Source organism: Bombus huntii, chromosome 6 (assembly GCF_024542735.1).
Source record: "Bombus huntii isolate Logan2020A chromosome 6, iyBomHunt1.1, whole genome shotgun sequence".
Classification (NCBI taxonomy): domain Eukaryota; kingdom Metazoa; phylum Arthropoda; class Insecta; order Hymenoptera; family Apidae; genus Bombus; species Bombus huntii.
This window is the reverse complement of record NC_066243.1, coordinates 8,964,113-8,988,261: the sequence shown is the minus strand read 5'-3', so window position 1 is coordinate 8,988,261 and position 24,149 is coordinate 8,964,113. Positions and strand designations below refer to the sequence as shown.

Sequence of the window (24,149 nt, the reverse complement as noted above, 5' to 3'; positions counted from 1 at the left end):
GAATCTGAGAATGACAGGTTTAGTAGAGTACCTGCAAAATTGCCGATGTGAAAATGTGGCACGATATACACGAACTATACACAGCCGGAACTGTATGTAGATTGTAGATATTACTATATAGTGGTATGTACAGCGTGTTATACTCGAGTCTGTTTGCCTCTCTCTCTCTCTCTCTCTCTCTCTCTCTCTCTCTCCTCTATGTTGCTCCGTACAACAAGTACGAGCCCTCGTGGCGACCATTACGCATTCATATTAAATCGGGAATTTATGTGAGCTCATTGCCAGGGACAAACTGTAGCTGATATCTGGTTCGTCTGACGAATCTTCAGATTTCTCTGCTTCTACGTTTCGACTTGCTACAATTAGACAGGTGGAAAAATGATGATCGAAACGACGAATTATTTGAAAATGTATAAAATTAAGATTGCTATATTTCATAGTCTCATTATCGTCGTGGCTTTACCTGGCGGTTTATTCGATTCTGGCCCCGTCAACATGTCGTAATGAGATTTAGTTGCAACGGCCGCGATATCCCTTGCTCGATGTAATTGTAGCAGGTAACATTGTATAAAGCATGCCAGAGGTAATTAATAATTTTACATTAATTATGCAACGGTATGGCTCAACGTTCTAATTAACGTCGCACACCACGGATAAATACACCCGTATTTTTCTATAAATTTCGTCGGGTTTCAGTTGAACGTGATTCGACTGGATTCATTTAGTCAATTTCCAGATTTTCCTCGTCAGCGTATTTTTGTTCCGTATACGTACAATCAAGACGCCGTGATTTTTGCCCGATTCTTTCGCTAATTCGGCCTAACACTCCGGCTGATAAATTATCCAATTTACGCGTGGTATCGTGCTACCGCGACGAAATTATTTATGCCGCACGAAGCTGATGAAAAATTTCGTACGGCCGTGACACGCCGGTTAAATATGGCGCGATACGGCCTCCCTTTCAGCCTTCAGGAACCGTGGTCGCGCGATAACGTGGAGGCGAAAATATACCGCGAGAGGGAAAGGGCTTTTTCCTCATTTTTACCCCCGCTCGTTTTTTTTTTTTTTTTTTTTTTGGAGAAGGCACCTTGTTGTCCGTGTTTGCCTTTATAAACCTGCACCACGTGTCCGAAACTTTCTCCTCTCGAAACCGGGATTCAAGCCAGGTTGTATGAATGGTGGGCCATTTGAAAATATAAAAACGCACGTGGTCGAGTAAGTTACGTAAGTCGAAGGAAAGAAAAAAAAAAAAAAAAGAGAAAGAGACTGGACGTATCCGCGAAGCGTTGAATGAAATTGCGAAATGAAATAGAGATATTACAGATATTTCTGTATTCTTGGTGACAAAACGGCGACGGGGCTTTTAATTAATTAAAAGTGAGCAGCAGCTGCCGTAAGCGTGCAAGGCCGCTCCCAATTTTCACGCAATTATACCCGTTGTCCGCAGTTTTGTAGGACATTTTCCGTGACTAACGGGTAAACGCCATTGTTGCCCAGTGAAAATGGATTGATGGAAACAATAGGCGGGATAGAGAAAAAGAGGGGTTAGCCGGACAGAGAAAGGGGTAAAGAGAGGTCGGTCATGTCACCGCCGGCCAGTATCAATTATTTTCAAATTACGAATTTCACCGTAGCATAGTACAATTGATTTATCCATGTCGTCGAGTACAGACGACGCAATTGATCCCTGTCGCACTCTATAGATCGCGTTGTTCCGCGCCGAGAGTCGCGTCATTTTTTTTAAAACCGTCGTTCGCCTCGCTTCGATGTCTCTGTAGCCTACTAGAACGATCTTTCTTCCAGCTTTTCAAAGCTTTTGAAAGTACGTGGTATTCAGTAATGGCTGTATACTTGAGTACAAGACATATTTTCTATTCTATCTTTTTCAAAAAAAAGATAAGCTTGTATCTAGTAATCCCTTTACAACTTGTAGAAGTTGAAAGAGAGTTCTACCGCAAGAATTTGATAAAATCTGGCGTCGATAGAATACGAGAATAAGAGGCACGATTCTCTCGACGTGTACATTCAAATGCGATGGAAAATATCTCGCTTTCATTTGCAGAAACTCGTGTGTAGAGATTGGATCTGCGAAGCAGTCAATTGACGTATAAACGTATATACGGGTGGAATATTTTAAACGAAGTTAATGTTAATATAACGAAGCTACCTTTCGACCTCGATTCGACTATAGAACAACGTGGAGAGGTAGGTTGCAGGTTGCGAGAAATCTGAAACTCGCTTCGTGTCGGTAAGACTACCAGATTGATCCAATCTATTCCACGATGTTGTTCCAACATTTCTGTTAAATATTAATGTATTATAATTCTAAATCAAGATCTAACCATAACGTAGCGTGTCTGAGAGCGCGGTTTCATCCCAGACGCTCGCATACGTAAATTATACCCAAGTATACATGCATTACCGCGATGAAACGCGACCCGTAGAAAGTTAATGAAATCGCCAATTAAAGTTGACTTTAATTGCAGCGTGCAGCTTGCGAGGAAATCGAAATGGTCGAGCTGTGCGGAAGCGGACAACCGACTTCAGCGATGGGAGTGATGGGGATCGGTTCGGTGGTGTCCGCGGCAACGTCGTCCTCGTCTTCGTCGACGACGACTACTGCAGCCTCATCCTCGGCGTCCGGACGCGCGGGCGTTTTAGAAACGCAAGTTCGTGGTCAGTGGTATCGCGTGTTCGTCTCGTTGGAGGACGATTATCTGAGCATCTCCTTGGACGAGAGTTGCGAGACGAGCAACAATGCCCTCAACAACGGTAACATAAACAACAACAACGTAGACAGCCTGAACGATCCGGACGTGCCGGACTCGGTGGCCAATCAGAAACGTATCGTGCGCGTGGTGAAAAGCGACAACAACGGCCTCGGGATCTCGATCAAGGGTGGCAAAGAGAATAAAATGCCGATTTTGATCTCGAAAATCTTCAAAGGGATGGCTGCGGACGCTACCGAGCAACTATACGTGGGCGACGCTATTCTGGCTGTAAACGGGGAAGATCTGCGCGAGGCGACTCACGATGAGGCGGTAAAGGCGCTCAAGAGGGCTGGAAAAGTCGTCGAGCTGGAAGGTGAGTGAATTATCAAACGCTCGTCTTTTATTTGCATGTCTGTTTGCTGCGAGAAAAACGATCGATGAGCGAGACAGTCGTCTGACCGGTGTCTATATGCATTCATCCAGAGATAGATATAGATACGCGTATTTGGGCGGATTCTCACGATAGATATACCATAAAGATCGATCGTTGCGTAAAGATCGATGCGTTTAAAAGGTGAAAAGGTAGACGATCGAAATGGATGTTAATACGCGATGATAGAGGAAAGCAATCGCAACGATTAGTCTCGCGATGGGTTGAGTAACACGATAGTTAGATGCAAGAAGATGGTAGATTTCTAAATGTCATACACGTAACGGATTTCTCTTCTGAGAAGTCGGTAATCTTCCGCAAAGTATTTCTCGTTGCTTTCGTTCGACGCTCGACAGTCTGACGGATGTATTTACCGTACCTATGTATGTTTCCGTAAATAACGGACCTCTGGTCTCTTAACTAAATTCGATAAATGAATTAATCCGGGAACATCGACGGTTTTCGCGTTTCCTTTGACCGGCAATTCGGAGATAATTAATAGCCAGGGCGCGTTAGCGAAATCAGGTTGCCCGACGCTGCAGTCCTGTCAGGGGCTCGGAGGAAATCTCGATCCGTGGAAACGTGAGCGTAAACGCAAACGCAGATTCGTTTAGCCGCGCGTCGCTCCAAGTACTGAAATGTTCGGTCGGAAGTAGAAGTAGCTAGGCTAGGAAGGGTAGAACGCTAGACGACGACGGGGCGACGGGGTTTAGGGGGACATTAACGAGGTTTTCGCTCCAATTAGCCTCGAGTACACGGCGCATTAAGTTTCCACGTAGAGATTCCTGCCAGTTTCTGCAGGTCGTTTTAATATCGAATTCCCTGTCTTTGAACCGGAACTCGTGCCATTTGCGCGGCACTCGTGTTACGTCGAACGAGCCACTATATCGCGGAGATCGTCGTAAGAAAAAGGGCGCGACAAAAGTGGCAGACCAAAGGAGGAGGGACAGAGAGAAGGTGGTTATGTCCGAAAGGGAGCTTTTAGCCTGATTAATGCACTATTTCGGGATGTTTTTTTTTTTCGACCTTTCCTCGAGGTGGTAAGCGTCGTCGAGAAGCAAAGAAAGACTCGACGATGCTTTTTCTTCGTTTTCGAGTCGGAGCGGAGGACGGAAACCAGTCTGATTTTGCAGATTTCGCGCGAGTTCTCACGCCATCGTACACCGCCTCCAGACTATTATCAAAAAGTGTGAGACTGAAAGAAGTAGCGCGGGGTGAAAGGTCGGCGAGAAAACGTGTACCGTGGTGCTGCCTGGAGCGTTAAATGGCGCCTCTTCTCTTTCTTTTCTATCTGCCTTTCTTTTTTGTTTCCTCTCCTACTTGCAGGTTCTTTCCCTCTACCTGCTTTTTTTTGCCGCCTTTTCTTTACATGCTTTTATTTTACTTCCTTTGTGACTAGTTATCGTTTGTTTCTCGTACGAATCTGCTACGAGCGACACAAGCCTGCCCAGTGAAGCGCGACGCCCGCTCTCTCGTTGCACATGCTCGTGTCCGCCTGCACTTTGCATTTAACGTTCTCCGGCCGATGCGCGACACGTGTTCATGTATACGTACATCTCTCTGTACATGGCCACGCGTACGTGCACGTACCTATACATTCGGGCTCGTCCGTGTGCATCAACGTTGCACCGCTTCGGGGCTTTCTGGCTGGCGTGCGATTGTATGCACGCGAACGCACCTGTACCATTATTTTCCTTCGTGTCTGGAGAGCTCGCACAACCAAAAATTCGGCCAGAGAACGGCTCGTTATTGAGCCATTTTCGGTCCAGTCCGTTTACCGAAAAACGTTCTCGAACCGATGAAACTCGTTCGGCGTGAATGACCTCGACAGCTCGTTGCGTTTCGCATAATCGCGTGCGGTTTTCACAGAAAATTCTCGTTCCACTCGCGTGCGCTATTCAGTTAGGATTACTTAATGTCTTTTTCCTCTTCACGCTTTGGTCCCTTTCTTACTGATAATCCGGGAAACCGATATCGAATCATGAATCGCTGGAAAATTGGTTAGTGGGATGGTACAACTGCCCGATATTGTTCACTTCTCTTCGTCCATAACTAAAATACGCCTGCTCCCAAAGAACCTGGCCTAATTACGCTATCATCAATCAAGCTTGCATTCCTTCCGCTTAACGAGTGCGTTTCTTCCTGGCCACGAACAGTGACCGATTTTGCTCATTTTCGCGAAGCATTGTAGAAGTACATGGAGCTTCTGAAAAGGACGTGCTGCGTATCACTGTACGCATTCCTCTCGCTGGATGTTACCCTTCGACCAGCTATATCCCGCTGTCTGACAGCTTTTCTTTTATTCAGACGCTTTAGGTACGATTTCTTGTGGCACGTAGTACACGCCGCGCCGCATCGTCTCGCACGTGCGACATTCTTCCATCTGCTTTTCTTTCCTTTCCGATCTTCTTCCTCCTTTCATCCTGACTGGTCGGCCAGTTGCCAGTTTTCACGTGGGTGATGCGTGGAATGCGATACTCGGCGTTCTAGGTCCGTGCGGACGTGAGATGCAAAAGAGGATGCGCGCCCGCGTGGGCGGCCAAGCCCGAGAATTGAAAGAAGGAAAGACAGAAACGACGGGAGGCCGAGTCCAGAGGAGAAGACACGGTTGATATTGCGAGAGAGACAGAGAGAAGGAGGGAATGTAGAAGAAGGAGAGTGGATTACTAGTTGGCCCAGCATCGAATTGACTGTGGAAGATGCGGAGGAGGGGGCGAGAAAGACGTTAGAGGAGAGCTTTGGAATACATTAGCCGAAGGATTTTCATCGGGACTCGGTGTCGCCCGTGTGGACCCGGCTGCGTCCCGTTTAAGCGAGATTTCGCCGAAAACTTCCGGTTTCACGGGATAAAATTGCAGTCAAGTTAGCCCCATCAGGCTGACAAAGTTTCCGAAAGGGCTCGCTAGCAAGAAATCGAATAGAAGTTACTACTCTGCCTGATAAACGAAGTCGAATTTATTGCTCCACCGCTTTCCAGATTTATCCTGATTTATTGTATCGACCCCTTTCTTTCGAGCCCTACTTTTTTCCCTTCTCTTCTACTTATCCTTCTTCTTTTTCTCCCCTTCGACTTCTTTCGGCGTGTATGAACGGCCTTCGAGGCGAGTCAACCGGGGGGAACTATTGTTTCGGGGAAGATTGATTCGATCCTGATTTTCGTACAGAATTCTACCACTTACACCGACAGTTCCTCGAGTTCTTGCTGCATGCGGGAAATAGAGAAAGTTCCTTGTAATCTACCGATGGTTCCGATATGTTTCACCATGTTAAGCATCGGTTAACGATCCATAACTCAACTTGTGCTCGGAAGAACACAAGTTGAGGTGCAAGCAGGTTTCTTCCAAGAATATAGTGACGAATATGTTTAATAATAAAATACGGATAATGATAATTTAGCTCTGCAACGATTCTCAAACTCCGCCCTCAGCAACTTCTCAGTGCCTTTTAGCTATCTGCAGCCAAATCTCCGTGTATCCTGAATCCTAACATATTCGCGCATTCACAAGTCGTTCCATGCTCACTGTCAATGCTAAAGGTTAAATATCAGTTGATCAATCTCGTCGTTATTCTTGCCAATTTTCACTTGTGAGGTATCGATTAGCAAAAGAGTTAAAAGATTCGTAGCGCGAAGAACTAGTTTCGCTCGATATCGCTTCTCTTAAGATCTCCTTGCGACTTTGCGTGACTTTTCTTCACGGTTATCTATTCGCCGACAATCTGGACATCAGATCTGCAGAATTCCGTGCGTGAAATATCGCGTGGCCTTGATTATGGATCGTTTGGTAGAGGCACACGAAATTTCCTTGTATTCTTTCGCCTGGACGTGTGCTACTCCTGTTCGGCAATCGATCCATGCAATTGTTGGGCAACGATTTCAACACGCGCGCCTATAAGTACTTGTATTACCGGACTAGGTTGTTGGCGTGATTGTTGCACGCCCACGATTTACGTAAGAATACCTGTTAATACGGATCCGGCAGGTGATACTCGTTATTGCGTAGTTTGACGCGATGACGACCTTTGATGCTGATTGCCAACCTTCGAATAATGCTGGTACATTGTGTAACCATTGTTCGCATTATTAGTTGAAGGATAAGTGTAGAGATTCGAAAGAATACAAGTATCGTGGAAACGTTTTACCTTCGCATAATTATCTTTATTTCTTTACCGTTGCGCAATTCTCTTCTGCGTTTCGTTATTCTGCACAGTCTTTATGATTATTTGCTTGCTCGCGGTCGTGAAAATTTAAGGAGATCGCACACGCGATGGTTTCACCATCTACCAAACTAACGTTTACTCCGATATGCGCCGTCGATGATTCTGCAAGGCCAGTTTTGCTCGAATTTTAAGCAGGCGCGGAATTAGATGAAACCGCTCGGTTCTCCCGAGCTGGATGATTGGGAAGACATAATGTTACTCGAACGAGCGAAATGAATGAAACGTCTGTGGTTCTCCTACGCGTATCTATTTGTAATTGGAATGCGTAATTTTAGTCGGGCATTGTTCCAGTCTAGCGTAGAGGTTGGATGACGGATGACGCGCGACATCGTCAGGGAAATTGCGTCTTAAATCCTGCAGGTCGGAATTCCTTTCACTGCGAACGTCAGACTACTCGTCCTTCCTTCCCGGTTCCTCTTCACCGTTTCGCCTCTTCCCCGTCAGTCTCATCTTCCTTTCCATTATCTTAATCGCCTCGGTTTATGAGCTTGCTCGCTTTCCTTCAAAAAGACTTTCACCCTTGATGATCTCTCCGCCTGGACTGAGTGTCCCCTCTCGTCGAGCGCAATAAAAATTACGCGGCGGTTCGTATAATACGATCAGAGATTTAAATAATAATCGGGTAGCGTTTTCGTGTCGAATCAGATTCTACGGTGGTTTTCATTGAAAAGCGTTCTCCTCGTTAATCGTCTTGATCGTTTGTATGTTACAATGGTAAATAATTCGAGAGCGGATTGCCGCGGCACGGTTGGTGGCGCGTGCATGGATTATTCGTTGGCGCACGCAAATCTGTTTTTCGACGAAACACAGAAGTACGATGGAGCTAGTAATAAGCTAAAGAGAGACCGAGAATACACGGCGTGTACACGGCGCTGATTAGCGAAATTCGAATAATTGCGCGATGCTAGAGGCCAATTAACAGGTGACGGAAATTAGCCGGCCTCATTTTATAGCTCATCACGATAATTAGCTTGACTCTTTGCCGTTTCGCTGCATAACCGTTACACGCCGGTTAACATCGTGTTCCGCGTATGTTTCGCGTTTCACCGGGCTATAAAAGAAACCATTTACTGTGGTTCTTAGCGCGACGCGGATCGTCCGGCCGTTTCGATCCGAACAACACTCGCGGATGACTAAGAGACGCGGAACACGAATTTCAATTTTTATTTAACGACCTCGACTGTTCGTCCCGCTCTGTTCTATTCTTCGTGTATAGTTGTAAACCATGGACCGCCTGGTCTCCGTGTTCCGCGTGTTTCCTCGCTTTCGTATTTATAGACGCGTTTATGTTATTCCGCGAATCATTTCGGTTTGATGAGAAATCGCGATCCAAACAATTGAAACGCTAGATATTTTTTATTTGCTTCGTACAATTGAGTTCTCTATTATTAGACAAATTCCTTAGATTCACGTTCGCGTTTTGTATCAAATATAGAACAGACTACGTTGTTTTGCTTTGTTATTCGAATTAATTGCGTGATTCATCACAGGTCTGGCATGCGTCTCGCTACTAGATTTCTGCTATATTTGTACAGGCGAAATTCCGATTTTTCCTCTTTTATTTTTTCTTTTCTATATATGTATGCTATGTCCGTCTACGATGGAGTAGCTCTGTTTATCTTCCTTTGATTTCCTTTCTACCTTTGAGCAGCGTTCTCTGTAGTCATCGATATTCCCTTTTCCCTTCTGAACAGGCCCATATTAATTTTCTTTTCTTTCTCTTTCATCTCACGAAATAATTCTTCCTGCCTTTCACGTAAAAGTCTATTTTCCATTTGACCAAATTTCGTAATCGTATAAAATTCACAACTTTCTCTATTGTTTTTTCCAATTTCGTTAAAGCCGGCTAACTCGAATGCAGTTAGCGATTCAGTCGGCGCGGCACGGTATCCACGGTAGAAATACGCGGCTCAAAGGCCGCGAGTTGGCCAATTAGTAGTTTCGCTGGCATAATTTGCGGTCACTGCTTTATTCTCGTCCCGCGAAATTCGCAGACAACTGCGCCGAGTTTATTATCAACGAACGACAGCGCGTATAATAAGCAAGAAAAATGGAACGCACGCCGCGGAACCGGTAACGAGATTCCTGCCGTTTAATTGTAAGTGCAAGTTGGATTCGACCTACGTCTTTCCACCTGTGCCGGGCTGGTAGATTACAAACGGCGCGACGTTACTCTCCGCGGGACACACAGCTCGGAAACCTTTGATCTGTCGTTTTAGAGAGACGAAACGAGGAAGAAGGTTCGGTAAGTTCGTTTCGCCAACAGTAATTTCGAGGTGGACTAAACTTATTTCTAGCGCCAGTTGATTCTCTGCTCCACCTACTCGCGAAATTATAGCCTTTTCCCGCGAATAAAAAGTACTCGAGATTAAAGGGAGCAGCCGCGTTTGAATCGCGCGAGTTATTTTCACGATCGCACGTCAGAGATGTCTTCGGTTGTAATGGTAAAGCTTCTGGATCCATTACAGAGCGACGTTCAAGGTTTATCCTTAAATTTCACCGTGATTAAAGTGGTTCTCGTTAATTGTCTTTTCCCAGAGAGAAATTTCCTTTCCTTCTTTTATGTTATTTTTAAACTTTCCACTGAGTTAGTTAGATATCACTTAAAACTATTAGAGGATCGTTTATCACGTTACTTTGATTTCTTTTTCTAAATTTCCTAATTCCTTCTGTCTTTTCAGTCATTTGTAACAGCTAATTTTGCCAATTTTTCATCACGTAATAATAATAATAATATTACGTTGTATTTTTTTTATCTTTAATTATGAAATTTACGCGAATATGTGCAAATATCTTTATTTCTGCTTCTCTTTCGTCTTGCCCGTGATTTGCGGTTTATATATCGTACAAGCATACACATTAACGATAATAGTAATATCCAACATATTAACTCAAAATCCGAGCGTATGCCTGCGATATCTCTAATAACTTCTATAAATTTGACCAATGTAATATGATAGTCGCGTGACATCGCAGTGCTAACGAAATTTCAAAATGTTTCGCATAACATATACAACGTGTTCATAAAAGTCTCTATAAATGTCCAAACGGTTTCGTATATCCTATATCAATCTGTTAAGCCTATATAGGTATATTATACGACTTCACATTTTTATGTGCATTTCGCTCTCCCGTAAAAATAGCGATCTAAACGAAGGGTCGTATATTTGGCCACCAGAACAAGCGTGACACGTTACCGTATTCTTCAGGAACCTGAAAATTAAACACGCCACTAGTAAATTACTCGAACCGGCTGCAATCTGGATCCTTCCTTAAAACATAAATAATCCATGCAGATTAGGGGTAGAGGTGTATCCGTTGGTCGGCTGTTCAAGGGGTTAAAGGAAGCAACCGGCTATAAAATAATCCCGGGTAGAAGCTCCGGTGATACTTGGCCCGTGTAAAAGGGAATCGTGTTTCGACCGCGGAAAATAGCGCACCACGGTTAGGTGATTAGCTGAAACACGGCGTCGGCACCTAAAATATACTCGAAGAATATGACTGAACGTCGCACAACGTCGCGTCGGTAAATGTATTTACATAGTGCAAGTCGGTGCACGGACTCGACTAGCATGGCGATACACGAGGTGGGTGTACAGTGTACACCATACAGTGTTATAGCGTACAGAGACACGAATATAAGGCACGAGCCAGCGCGGCGCGTTTCTCGTCCTTACGAGCATTATAGGTATATCTCCTCGCTGGTGTACTGTGTTTCGCGTGCCTTTCATTTCATCCTTTACGGTACTTCATCATGATTTACGGGGTATCCGCATGAAGAGCGACGCTGTCGCATTCTACGCCCCCTGCTTGCTTCTAACGTGCCGTTTCTCCGTACTTTCTGCCTTTCTCTACCTTGGGTGTTCGTTACCCTTTTGCGCTCCCTGCTGTCTTCTTTGCCGCGAGCCCGTGTCCTGCTTGTAACTTTCTCGTTGCCAGTTGGCTACGGAGAGAAAAAGAAAGCTGCGAACACCGAGAGAGAAAGAAAAGGTGGGGAAGAGCGACTTTGACTCGATCCCCGACAACCTCCACGACGGTGGCCTAGGTCGTGGCAATATCGAATTGAAATACGATGCGTAAAAATGTCACAGGCCGCGTGACTCGCTCGTCGAGAGTTACCGCTCGCTAGAAAATTGCTGATTCTCGAACGCGTTTAAATTGTTAATTCGTGCATGGTCTCAGGCAACTGTATCGTTCTTGCAAAGAGTGTATGCTCTGGTCTTGGCTGGTTCTAGTTGGAAGTTGCATACTTGGGACTTGGTATACTCTTCTTTTAGCGTGTTGTTTGTAGTCCCGCGGAAATTGTTAATTAAGTAACAGCTTTATCGGGCGTTTCTTTTCAACACAGAACTGGGGGTAGACCTTAATTTGGTCTCTCTACCCTTAAGTGCGCCCGAGTAAAAGCGCCTTAGACTGCTCTTTAATTTGAGGTTTAACTTTTACCGTGTCTGTTGATGAAGTTTCGCCCGACTTGAACGTGTAACTTTATTAAGAGCTCGCGTAGATTGCCGACACGAAATTTTTAGAGTATACGTGGGTCATACTTTCAACTTTACACCGGTGCACCTTATCTACAGTCTTCCAGTGTGCTTACGAAACATCAAGTATCGTGGAGCACTCGTTTCCCGAATCAATTCCCGTCGTTAAGACGCGTGCCAGGAGAAATACCACTGCAGGGGATCGACTCGTTAAACCGGCTTAAAATCAGTTAGGAAAAAGCGGTTTGAAACAGCGTGGCTTATGGAGATCCGTTTCTTACACGACTCTCGCCTGCTGTTTATTTTCCGTTCCCTTTCCGCTGTTTGTTTAGATAAAAACTCGTGCGAGAGCTCGAAAGGTGGCACACGTTCCTAAGGGCTCGTTTTAAATTCGCCTCGTGTTTTCACCCTTTTCAACGTTTATTTATATTTCTCTTCGTATAGCGAACTGCTTTATTTGACGTAACTGTCGTTGTCATTCTATTTTTTTACCTCTTTTCTATGTTTTTCTGTTTCTTTTCGTTTCTTCTCGTTCGGTTGGCTTCCGACGCAGTTTCCCGCGGTCGCTCATGGCCATAAAATTTCGAGTATCGCGTTGTTCCGATACACACGCGTGCTCGCTCGCCTTTCTAGGAGCGCGGTCCTGTTTTCTCTGCTTCCAGCCGGCGCCGAGCTCCTTTTTGTCAAGCACGAATCCGCTGTTCCGAGGTCGAACCTCGTGGGATTTAATAAACGACACGTAGCACACCGATGAAAATAGCAGAAAAAGCCTCGGAGGGAGGTATGGGGATGGAAAGTATTTCCTTGGTTAGCGGCGCGCGACAATTTGTCTCGTAGACCGCGAAGTTTAAAGTGCCATGTGCACGATGCGCGTTAATAAAGCGAACGAAGGCTACATCGTTGCATTGGATAAACGGACTACATTTCCTCCATTTTATTTACCTATTAACAGACTGCTGTTCTATCGTCGACGACAAAGCGAGTCGATATTGTGTTTCCCGTTTTATGTCTCCTTTTAAGATTTTCCTCGAACATCGACATATTCTTCTCGAAGAGTTTAGGATAAAAAGTATGGTTCAGGAAGGAATCGTTTCTCGTACAAACGGCTTGAAATAACGCCAAGTAAATGTAAGAATCTTAGAATTCTAGATGCTTGCAGTGTATATTTAGTTATTTATAGAAGTAATCCTATACAATTTTATGAGTTACGACTACTAAAACTACCGACGATCCTCTTTAGTGAAGACTTGTACTAAAAATTATAGTAGCTGTAACCATAAAAATCATATCTACGTTTGCAACGGACGCTAAACAAATTCTGTCGTGCAAAATCGCCGTCCAACCTTCGAAACAGAGTTTGTCCAATTTTTCTTTTTTCTCGAAATGTTTGTTTCCGTTGGCGCGTCGATAACGCTTATCGCTAGGCCAGGAAGGACACGCTCGCCAAACAACGAAATCATGTACTCCTACGCGTAATTACTGTTATCCGACCGCAAGAGTAATACGCAATTCTGGACGTTTTTGCAATTAGCGATGGCGATAGAGTAGAAACAGCAGGAGGAGGAGGCGCGGCGCAACGTGTATAAATGCGCAAAGAACGAGCTGGTTCGTGCGAGCTGCTGTAACATACTTGCCCGTTCCTTGTCTCCCTCGTACGGCCTCTCCTCACGATACGTAAAATATAACCGGAGGTCCTCTAATACACGTGGCGCGCCTTCTCCAACCCTCTTACGATCGAAACTTCGCTCCACGTAAGGTGTGCTGGCCTTCGTGAAACTTGCGAAATTCAGTCGACGTGTATAATAACACGAGCGTGATGATCCTTAGCGGTGTGGATGCTCACCGCCGCTCTCTTCCTCCTTTTTAACCGTTTTGCTCGGAGAACAGACTGGACGACAGAGGATCGTTACATCCAGCGACGTTTTTCCCTGGCGAGTATGTTCGATCGAATTTAAGCGACAGAATACGCGTGTACCGAGCGGTTGCGATTTATCGCGAGCTATGTCTCGCTGTTCCTCAGCGGTACATGCGAAATATATAGCTGTGTATAATTAGAGATAACTTGAAGCTTTGTTGTTCTTTGCGCAATGGCAGATGGGACGGGGATGATGGCAATGGGAGTGGTTTGTCAATGGAGTTATTACAGTAGGATGAAAAACGAGTTGAATCTGGAAACAAGGCGTTACTCCCGCAACGTTGGAGTTATTCTGAATCCTGATTAATTACGTACTTCTCTGCATTTCGCTATGCATTAATCACTGGATCAATAGGCCGTAACGATGCGGATGATCACGTTGATGCCCGCGTCTCGATTGCCAATATAATTATCATATCCCTTTATGATACTGATTAATGGACCGTGATGCCATATCGTTTATGAATTCGAGCCGAGATCCGCGTTCCTCTGTAATTTTACAGCGTATCGCGAAAGTAATTGATTGGATGGGCGAGCAATTTCACGCGAGTCTTGGATACGCTTTCGTTCCGTTCTGTTACGAATCGCCAATCGACCATGAATTCCAACGTTGGTCATTTTTAAGAATCATACCTATCGGTTTTGGCTTAGCTTAAAAGTTTCGACCTATAGTTGCATTCCTTATCTTTATTCTATAGTTTCCAGCGTTCATTCGCACGTCCTACACGTCGTCCATGCCTCAATCGGACAAAATTTATTTCGTTATTCGCCTTGAACCTTTTTAATATTGGATTGACAATTAAGTGATTGCGGATTTTGTCTTTAGGCGATATTAGACACCTCAGGCGCAGATTTTCCCTTGCGCCGCCTCTGTTTCGGTTTAGACTCTCCAATACCATTCTTTCCGTTTATCGCGAACGGTAAGTTTTTCAAATGAAACTGTGGGAGCTTACAAAGCAACGTAACTGACGCAACTGACCAAGGTACCTTAATACTAAATAACAAATTACTGCTCAAATAATGAGAAAGTTTGTCAGCGACAAAAAGCCGATTGATTAATCGGCTATCAGTCGGTAAGCGTCGGCGACAAAGAACCGATTAATAGGCTATCAGTCGGTAAAGTGTTAAGAACCTCTGTCTCCTCCCACTTTTCGTCAACGCACCTCTAACGTCAGGTTCTTTTTTCGTATGTTATATCATCTAATCCGCGGTTTATCCGCGTCACTTGCTATCGTTCGATCGCGGAATAATTCTACGGAATAGCTTGGTCGCAGCTGGAATTACGAAAGATGGAAAGATAGGGTTCACGAGAAAGGGTAAACGGAAGATTCGAATGGGAATTTCGCGATGTTATTACATATCGGCCAAAGAGGTTCGTGCACACGAGTAGATCCACTAATGGATTCGCGTGCCGACAGTCATTCCACGACTGCCTGTCCCTCACTATGGAGTATTCGGTTTTTATTCCGCGTGACACTTTCAGTCGTCGCTCTCGAGCATGCTTCTTCTAATAGATATGCACAGAACTGTCTTATCGTCGTCGTTCCCGCTTAACGATCCTGCAATTACGCATACCATGGATCGATACATCGAGCAGGCCATAATTGCGGCGGTCTGATGACGGAATTACCATCAGTGGCCGAGCCGTTTCATCTGCTTATTAAGATAGCATTAGGCTTTCTATGCGATTTTACGAAGCCTCGAACATAAGTGGTATTTAATCGGTCTACGTGGAGTTGAAATAAGTTTTGTTACGTATGTATGTTCATTGGGTTGGAATTCGCGTTTACGAAGTACACCCAGGAGGGACATCGTGAAACTCCGTGATAATTTTCCAAATACCATCACGCGACGGTGCACGTGTACAATTTTAAAGCTTGGCAGTGAAATCTCCGATTTGTCTGCTCTCAAAACAACCAAAGTTTTATTGAAATGGACGCCGGACACTTGCTAGACGTTTCTCGTTAATATTAGCGTGATACCGGTGCCATTGCGAGGTAGAGATTCAGCTCGTTCAGACCTCCGGTCAGAGTGTAAACTTGCACCGTTGTATATGCAGATGCAACATCCGTGGTGCTCGGTGCGATATAGTTCCTGGCTTCGATCAATCATCTCTTAGAGAGTCAGTTCCCCAGAATTTATATTATTCGAATAAAGCAGATCGAGTGTAAATTCACTACCCATTACACCCGATCATCATTCATTGGTCGAATATCGAGCGAGGAAACGAGAGGGTCGGGGACAAGGACAGAGGGTGACTCGACGCGACAATATTATCGTTCGTTTTCCGTTGCGCCGACTTGAATCGATTAGATGATTATCGACAGTTTCGACCGTGTCGATGCAGTATATCTAGTATTAACAGGTTTTATTGTGCCGTATTAATTCGTTATTTTATCGTGGGTTAATATTTCATCGGACGCGCCCGTCTCCCGATTATCGAGCGGCGAGACTGTTCCACGGTTGTTATACTCTCGTTCTCTGTTCGATTTTCTCGATGTAAATTTGAACGAATATCGAAGACGAGGAAGTGGTGGCGAACGTTCGAAGGCTGTCTCTTTTCCGTTTGTCTCGAGTTCGACGTCCAAACCGTCGTTCCAGCCCCGCCGCGTCGTGCATTCGCATGGAAGAATCAGCCGGGTGAGCGTTGATTTCTCCGGTGGCGGTCGATGTATTTTCGATATTTTATCTGGAGGCTCGCAGGATGGTGGCAAAGGACGGGCTGACATTGTCGACCGAGACTGCCTCCAGGGAATAAATTGGAACCGTCTTCGGTGTCGCGTCATGCCATTTATTGTCATTTGTTCGATACCAACAACCCCTGTTTGCCTTGCCGCGTCGCTCGATGCCATCCATTGTCGATTGCTTTCGAATCTCCGTGCGGAATACGCCGATCGTTCGTTTAATGGTCCCCCTCCTGGCTCGGTCTCGTCGCGGAACGGTGCTCGGCTTTTTCTTCCTTTTAACTCTCCTCCTGTCCCTCCTTCTCCCGTTCCTCGCAAACGATCGGACAACCGTGGACGCTTTTTAGCAATTTTTTCCTTTATTTTTCGCGGGAATCCCGCGAACCCGTTCTCCTTCTTTTTCCCTTTTTCTTCTTCTCTCTCATTTTTTTTTTTTTTTCGAACATCGATTAAATCGTTCGTATTGGTCGAAGGTTCTTTGAAGTGGGCGCGATTCGACGATCCTCGCTAGAAAGCACAAAGAAACGATGATAACGATCTAGCTTTTGTTGGGAACTTTCACAGAGTAAAAGAAACATGTGCCTTCCTGCTCGGTTTCAGTCAACTCCCACCCCTCGACCGCCTCGTATCGCTTTAATGAAAAAGAAGAACGAGCCCCGTTCTTGCTCGAATTGATGCGCCCTTTCGTGCCTCGTCCGGAAAGAAAAAGAAAGAGAAGAAAAAAAGGAAAACGAAGATAAGAGAGAGAGAGAGAGAGAGAGCCAGAGAGAGAAAACTAGAGAAAGCGTGTCTCGCATTCTTCCAGACAATGAAAGGGAAGAAGATCGCGGAGCAAGAAACGTCTTTCACCGTCGTTTAATGGACGAGACACTGGCGTCATTCAACCCGGTTGCTCGCAAAAAGGCGCGTCCCTATTTCTCCCCTGCTCGATTTCCCTCGTCGAACGCGTCTCGCCAAACGGCAAACGTCTGCCGTTTCTAATCGTGACGACCGCAAAACCGTCGTTGCCTTCCATAGCCAGGACGAGGGTTATGAATATTAAACCGGCTTTTCGCGGTTCGATGAATATTGATATCGACCATTCGCGCGTCACATAAACATCCGAAATGATCGGTCGCCTCGTCGAGTAAAAAGTCTCGCGAACTTCTCCTTTCGTTCTTCTCCGTTCCTCTACCCCATCCAGTTTCGCTCTTCTTTCGATACTTTAGCGTTCGAATGTCCTTCAATAATTGCGAAAGAGCTTTCGTCGTATGCATCGTAACGTCGCGGTACACCTTTCATCCGTTGCGTAAAATTTAATGGAATCTGTCTGTGATATTTGGCGAATCGATGCACCGGTCGTATAAATAGCTGCATTTACGATCGTAGGTGAATTTTGTGCGGCGTCTTTGTATTATGGTTGTTCGTGCTTAGGACCTTTGGGTGAAACTCACGTCCGCTAGGAATTTTATTTTATTAGTAACGATAATGAACAGTCTGTCAACCACTGGAGAAACTTGTAAATAAAATATGTAGCGCACGTTGCTGGCATTTGCAAATTTCAAACAACCATAACTTGTCTTTCCTTTTTGCCGTGAACACTTCTTTCAAACGTAAAATAATAATAGGAACTTAATTCTATTTTTTTGGATTACGATTTCATCGTTAATGGAAGAGTCATCCTGATGATAGAATCTTGGTTTTCCTTATTTTCGTACTTGTCTGTCTTCGTGAATTTCCGATCGCACGGGATAGCCGCGAAAAGTTACTGCATCGCCGATTACGCGAATCGCAGAAAAATTAAAGCATCCCCGAATAGAACCGAGAACGGGCGAGATGCCGATCAGCGAAGACAGCTATGGGGTGAAAACGAGGTGTGTCTGCTTCTCATCGACGAACAAAGCACGACTCATCCATCGCACGGATTACATACTATCCCGAAGCGCGATTGCTTGGCTCCGCTCATGTATCCTCTCTCGTGTTCTCCAGATTCGCATCCGCTCGTTTCTCGTGTCTTCCCTTCCTACAAACTTTGTGCTTCTGGTTATCTTTTCTTGCCTCTATCCGCTATCTTCTTCAGCATCTTGTTTTTCGTCCGCAATAGATTGTACGTACATAAAACAATAGATTACAACTTGCTCGTTAATTTCTCTGTATTTTTTTACCCTTTTCTTTATTTCTTATCACACGGTAGCCCAACTTTGACAAGTGTTATTTTTCAAGGTACGCGATTATAATTGCTGATGAAGGTTCCTTTATTCCCAGCGAATCAACCTACTGAATTCTTCAGAATTTCCTCGATCTTGCGATATACTCTTAACTTTTGCTTAACTTAATATTTCACCTCTATCTTGACGAATATTTTACCGAACGTTAAATATAAACCACGACTACTAGCTGCATTTAGTTTGTTTCTCGAACGCGTTCAACTTTCTAAAGCCTTAATTCTCGTAGCAAAGAATACTTGCGCATCCCAGAATCGTTTTAGAGCGGCAAGATTATTCGATCTAAGAAGAACCGAGAGTCGATGCTTTTCGTTGTATTTGCCGACTTTGTATTCCCCAAAGTTTCTTTTCCCGCGCTGTTACCGCCGAGAATATGCAAAACAGGCTGCCAGGGAAAAATCGCGAGAACTCAGACCAAGGTGTTACGATGTTTAAGATTTCTTTGTTGCGTTACAAACCTCACGCGAATCGTTTTCTGATTTTATCGCCGTAAACGTTGAAACCTGCTGGTCAGAATTCACATGATTTGAAAAAATTAGTGGAAAGTTCTTGATCTATCTATCTGATCTGGAATCTATACCCCAGTTCATAAATATTAGAGCATAATTGTAGCTAATTATATCTAATTAAACTGTACATAATTATAGTATTTTTTAATATAAATTTTCACATGTTACGTCGCGTGAGATGATCCGTGCGACGTCCCTCATGGTCTGGCCGCCAAAGCCCATGCATCGTTATACAGACCTCAGAAACCACCATAAACAGAATCTTTTTAACTTAATCTATAATCCTGCAAGTATTTTCGGGTTATGGATGGTCCTTAGAACAGTCCTTAGGTTTATTGCACGGGGAAAGCGGATATTTGTCTAACGGAAAAGCAGATTTTTCCCATAAAGTATGACACCCACGAGCCACGTTGGCGGGAGACTTCCTCTTCCTATCTTCATTTATTAACGTTGGCTATAACCAATGGGCATCGCGCGGATCGTTACCCTCACTTTCCTAACGAAAAATGTGAACAACGAATCCGCGTTCTTAGTTCAAAAGGCACACCGACACCGAATTTTCCTCCGCAATAATCCGAGAACGGACCTCATTGCTTCTACAATATTAGTTCAGTCAATATTCCTGCACCAAGCCGAAAACTGCCAAGTCACCTATGGATCAGTCAACATCTCGGACTGCTTCTACTACATTACTACATTCAACTGCAAGGGACTTGTTCTACTACGACAGAACAGTCAGCGTCTCTCTATCGGGTCTTCATCCGTCAAACATTCGTCTACGACGCTTACATCTTAAGAAACGGCGTAACTCTTTCTTGTACTAAGTTGTTGGAAATATATATCACATCAACCACCTCTATTATCCCAAAAGAAATAAGGGGATCGACCTGTTCGTAGTGTCGATTATTATAATTGTGACAGGAATTTACGACTCCCGTTGACGCGCTTCCTCGCGATCGCGTCTCCCCGCGACTGGTAGAAAATACAACATGAAATATTTTACATAACTTGCACAAATTTACATAATACACAATTTATAGTAATTTGTTACGTAAGCATCACAATTTTTTATATAAAATCTTTACCGCACAGTGCTTATCGAGACGAATTCTTCTCGATCGTCCCTTTGTTTGAAAACGGTGTGCCAAATAGAGTCATAAAAAAATTCTCGATGTTTGTCAGAGGATGCGGACATTTCTTTTCCGACCGACCATTTGTGGAATTAGAATGTTTCGAAAGCCTAAGGGCTAAGTTCGTAACACGACGGCAGATATAACAATCGCGCTCTGTTGCTTGCCGTTCTGACGAGAAGGAGACAGACGCGCGGGGTGAGACCGAGGTCCGGCCAGGCCATTGTTTCTGGGCCGCAGCTAATTTCCGTTTCCGTTGCTCTATGACTTCCGTGCATCGCACGCTACCGTTCCCTGAAGCCTACTCGATTGTTATTGATGTCGCTTCTACGGGGATCAAAGAGATCTTTGACGTGTTACTCGGACTGGATCTACCAATTTCATCCAGTCCGATGGTACTTCTAGACGAGAAATTGTCTTGAGAATTCGGCTCGTTTCTTCTCCGGTGTTAACTCTTTCACGTTTCATGTTGCATGTATGCAATAGCGTCCTTCAGAAAGTCATTAACTAAGTACAATAGAATTCTGTATATGCGGTCTTGTCAGGCAGACAAATAGTTTATGTAATTGGAGTTCATATAATAGGAATCCTCTCGACTATGGTTTGTCTTTCATGCGATAGAAGTTCACGTTCATATGAGTAAATTCTACCAACAGGAGTTCGTTTAATCTATTTTCGAAAATATAATATCTCTTAAGTAGTAGTAATAATACACCGATACTAAAGATAATTAGGAGATACTTTTTCCATGTCATTTTCTTTTTTATACATTTCTCGCGTTTGTATCTCCACACCTTTTTGAATAATTGCTCCACATGCAACATCCGTTATAACATTTTGCATATCTACAAGACTCTACTTCCATTCGGTCGGTTAGTAAATAGAGCTGTCCGTACTAGCAATGCTGTAATCGTTTTGAACGCTTTAGTCTATAAAGTATGTAAAGCCTCATCGCATATACGTGGTTCGTGTGAGGCGGAGTATATCCGGCGCATTATACAAAAACCTATAGCATTATAGTAGAATCGTCTTTTGAATAATACTATTGACTGACGTGTATGGAGATGTAGGCAATAGTATTTACTGAAATATTACCTTTCCGCGTTAGCATTTCGTATAGCGAGATTTCAGCGCGCAGTTAAATCGGAAGAAAATTATTGCTCGTTCATGACGCATTTATGAACCACTCAGCGAAGCGAACGATTCAAGCAATCCGCTTTTCCTGCGCGTTTATCGAGCAGATTTTGCACGTACCGTCTGTCTATCTAACCGACGCGTCGAGTGTTTACTCTTTCGTTCGTTCGTTTCTTTTTTTCCCCGAAGCTACAGGCGCGCTTCGTCGTTTTTGCACGCGTCGTTCGTTGATTAATTTATAATCAACCGGGAACGCGAGCCGGAACGAAAGGATCCCGCGGCTCGGTTCGCTCGCAACGAAACATGTCAACCTAAATTACCAAGTATGATTCTCACTGTCGGCGCGGTTCACTGAAATATGCATGAAAGCATAAGCACTTGATATTAAGTGGGCCAACGGTCGATACGCCTGTCCATGCCCCCGCACGCACGGCCCTTTGAGATATTATTCAAAGCAAATCACAGCCACGCCGTGCAGGATTAAGCTGCCTCCTTTTACATGCACGAAAGCCCGGAACAAGGAGACGATGCTGGATTCTCGAGCCTCTTCATCACACGACGCTCTTCGCGGTGGACCACCTCTTCCGTGTATCCTAGTTCGCCAGCCTGCTGTTGCCTTGATCGTTATCAGAGACAGGTTTCTCGAATCAGGATGACTTTCTAATAGCTATAGGGTGCAGTGGTTTATATTTAACCGTATTTATGCGTCGTACTTGACGTGAAAATTTTCTTATCGAAAATTACGGTGGAATCGCAGCGTCGCTGATTACACGTTAACGAGTGTATTCTTGGGACGCGCACGTTTTTATATATGAATGATAAAGTGGATGGTTTATTTGGGTGGTTCATTTCCGAGAAATTCCGGTGGTCCCTTTGCGCATTGTCGATGCAGCGCTGCAGAAGAGCACGTAGATTGCATTGGTGGATACGAATCTCGATGGAGTAGTCTCGTTGGACGATCTGACCCTCGTTTATTCGTCAGAGAAATCGTGAAACGGTCCTGTGATTTGTGCAAACGAATGCAAGTAGCAGCAGCCCACGATGGACCAGCTGTGACAGAGAGTGAAAATTGCTGTCCCGGGGGCGGCAGCCGTCTCGCGTCCTTTTTCCCTCTTGCCCTTTGATGTCTTTGTCCCTCCGTTTCCTTCTGGACCGGTCCGTGTTTCCTCCCATCCTTCTCTCTCTTTCTCTCTTTCTCTTTCCTCTATCTCTCACACCCTTTCCTCCGTTTCGCTGGCTTTATTCGCGCCCTGGTCCTCGCCGCGCATCCTCTTTCCGCAAGTTACGAGGCATCCAGGAAAAGGTGAAACGGAAGGGCCCCCGTGATGTTTATGAATGAGCGGTCTTGCGACTGTGCGCTGTCCAATTGACTACCGAAAGTGCTCGAAAGACTCGGGCTACTTCCTCTCTCTGCTCTCTCTCTTTCTCTCTCTCTCTCTTCAGTCTCGTCGCAAATAACGATCAACCGGTATGGATTTCCCTCGGCGAGCGTGATATTTGCTTTTGCTGGATGAAGTACTTGGACGATTTTCGGGGCGGTTTAATCGCAGGTTCGTTGAAACATCTATTCCAATATCGGTCCGGCTACGTAAGATCGGACGTCATTTTCGCGCCACGTTCTGTCTCTACGATTCGAAGCCCGAAGAGGGTTAATTGGAAAACGGATTTCGACGACGTATCAAGCGCGACAAACGGCAGTCTGTTATCGAGTGCGCGGGGAATAGGAGAGAAATTACTCGTCGTTAAGGACTCTGCTCCTGTCTATACGATTAATAGTGCACGTAAACAGTATCGATAGACGGACAGACCGGCAGACGTTTCTCTCTCTCTCTCTCTCTTTACTGTCCCTAAAATATTATACAGCAACCAGTGCACCGGGTGATAGATATACATCCGAGTGTTGCGGAGGAACATGGGGTGCGTCGCGTATACTTACAGACGCGCGAGCGACCGAGCCTATATATACGCGCGTGGTCCCTGTTCCCTGCAGAATCTGTACAACGAACACAATGGTATTGTGTACGGACCACTATGAGTTATTACTCCTCCGGTCTCTGTGTGAGCTTCGTCCCTTCTCTCTCGTCCGCCCCCTTCGCAGACATAATTCAACACACTGTACAACGCGGCCCTTCACCTTTTTACCCTCGCCGTCTGATAGTGTTTCATTACATCCCTTTTATCTATAGTTCCTGGCTACTTGTCGCTCCGCACTCCCCCGTCATCGGTACCACGCTCCAAACGAGTTTCCCTTTCTTCTTCTCTCTCTCTCTCTCTCTCTCTCTCTCTCTATCCTGTTACGCCCGAGCGGAAACTTTGCCAACTTCTCTCGGACGAGGTTGAAAGAGTCACGGAACGAAATTTCAGATACCTTTGACTAACGGCTATATTAATTTCGTCTCCTTTAGTTTCACGGTTCCTTGGCGAACCGGCGGCTCGAGATGCTCAATGGAGTTTTAACTCCTTTCCTGGACGCAACTTTGATTTTCCTTATACCGCGAAACTTTTCACATAAAGCGTGTTAAATAGAACGTATGTTTATTTTTGAGACACAGATTTATTCCTTTCGTTTTGCTTCCTACAAGTAGGAAGACAGAACGTTGAGAACCGAAAGACTCAACGTTGATTCGAATAATTATGAAATAATTATGAAAAAATCGAGAAGAATTGAATTGTTAATTAATCTCTAAATCGCATTATACGAGGATACCTACCGTTCGTCGAAAATTCGCGAACGAA

At 44.8% G+C, this 24,149-nt stretch overlaps 1 protein-coding gene across 3 annotated transcripts in view; it reads left to right on the top strand.

Moving 5' to 3' along the window:
* Positions 1–24,149, top strand: part of LOC126867044 (beta-1-syntrophin) — a 350,179-nt gene that overhangs the window by 6,490 nt on the left and 319,540 nt on the right. For all 3 annotated transcript variants that reach the window (XM_050621153.1, XM_050621154.1, XM_050621155.1), the window contains exon 2: positions 2,487–3,084. In XM_050621153.1, coding sequence (XP_050477110.1) covers positions 2,487–3,084 — 598 coding nt within the window. The remainder of the gene's footprint in view (positions 1–2,486; positions 3,085–24,149) is intronic.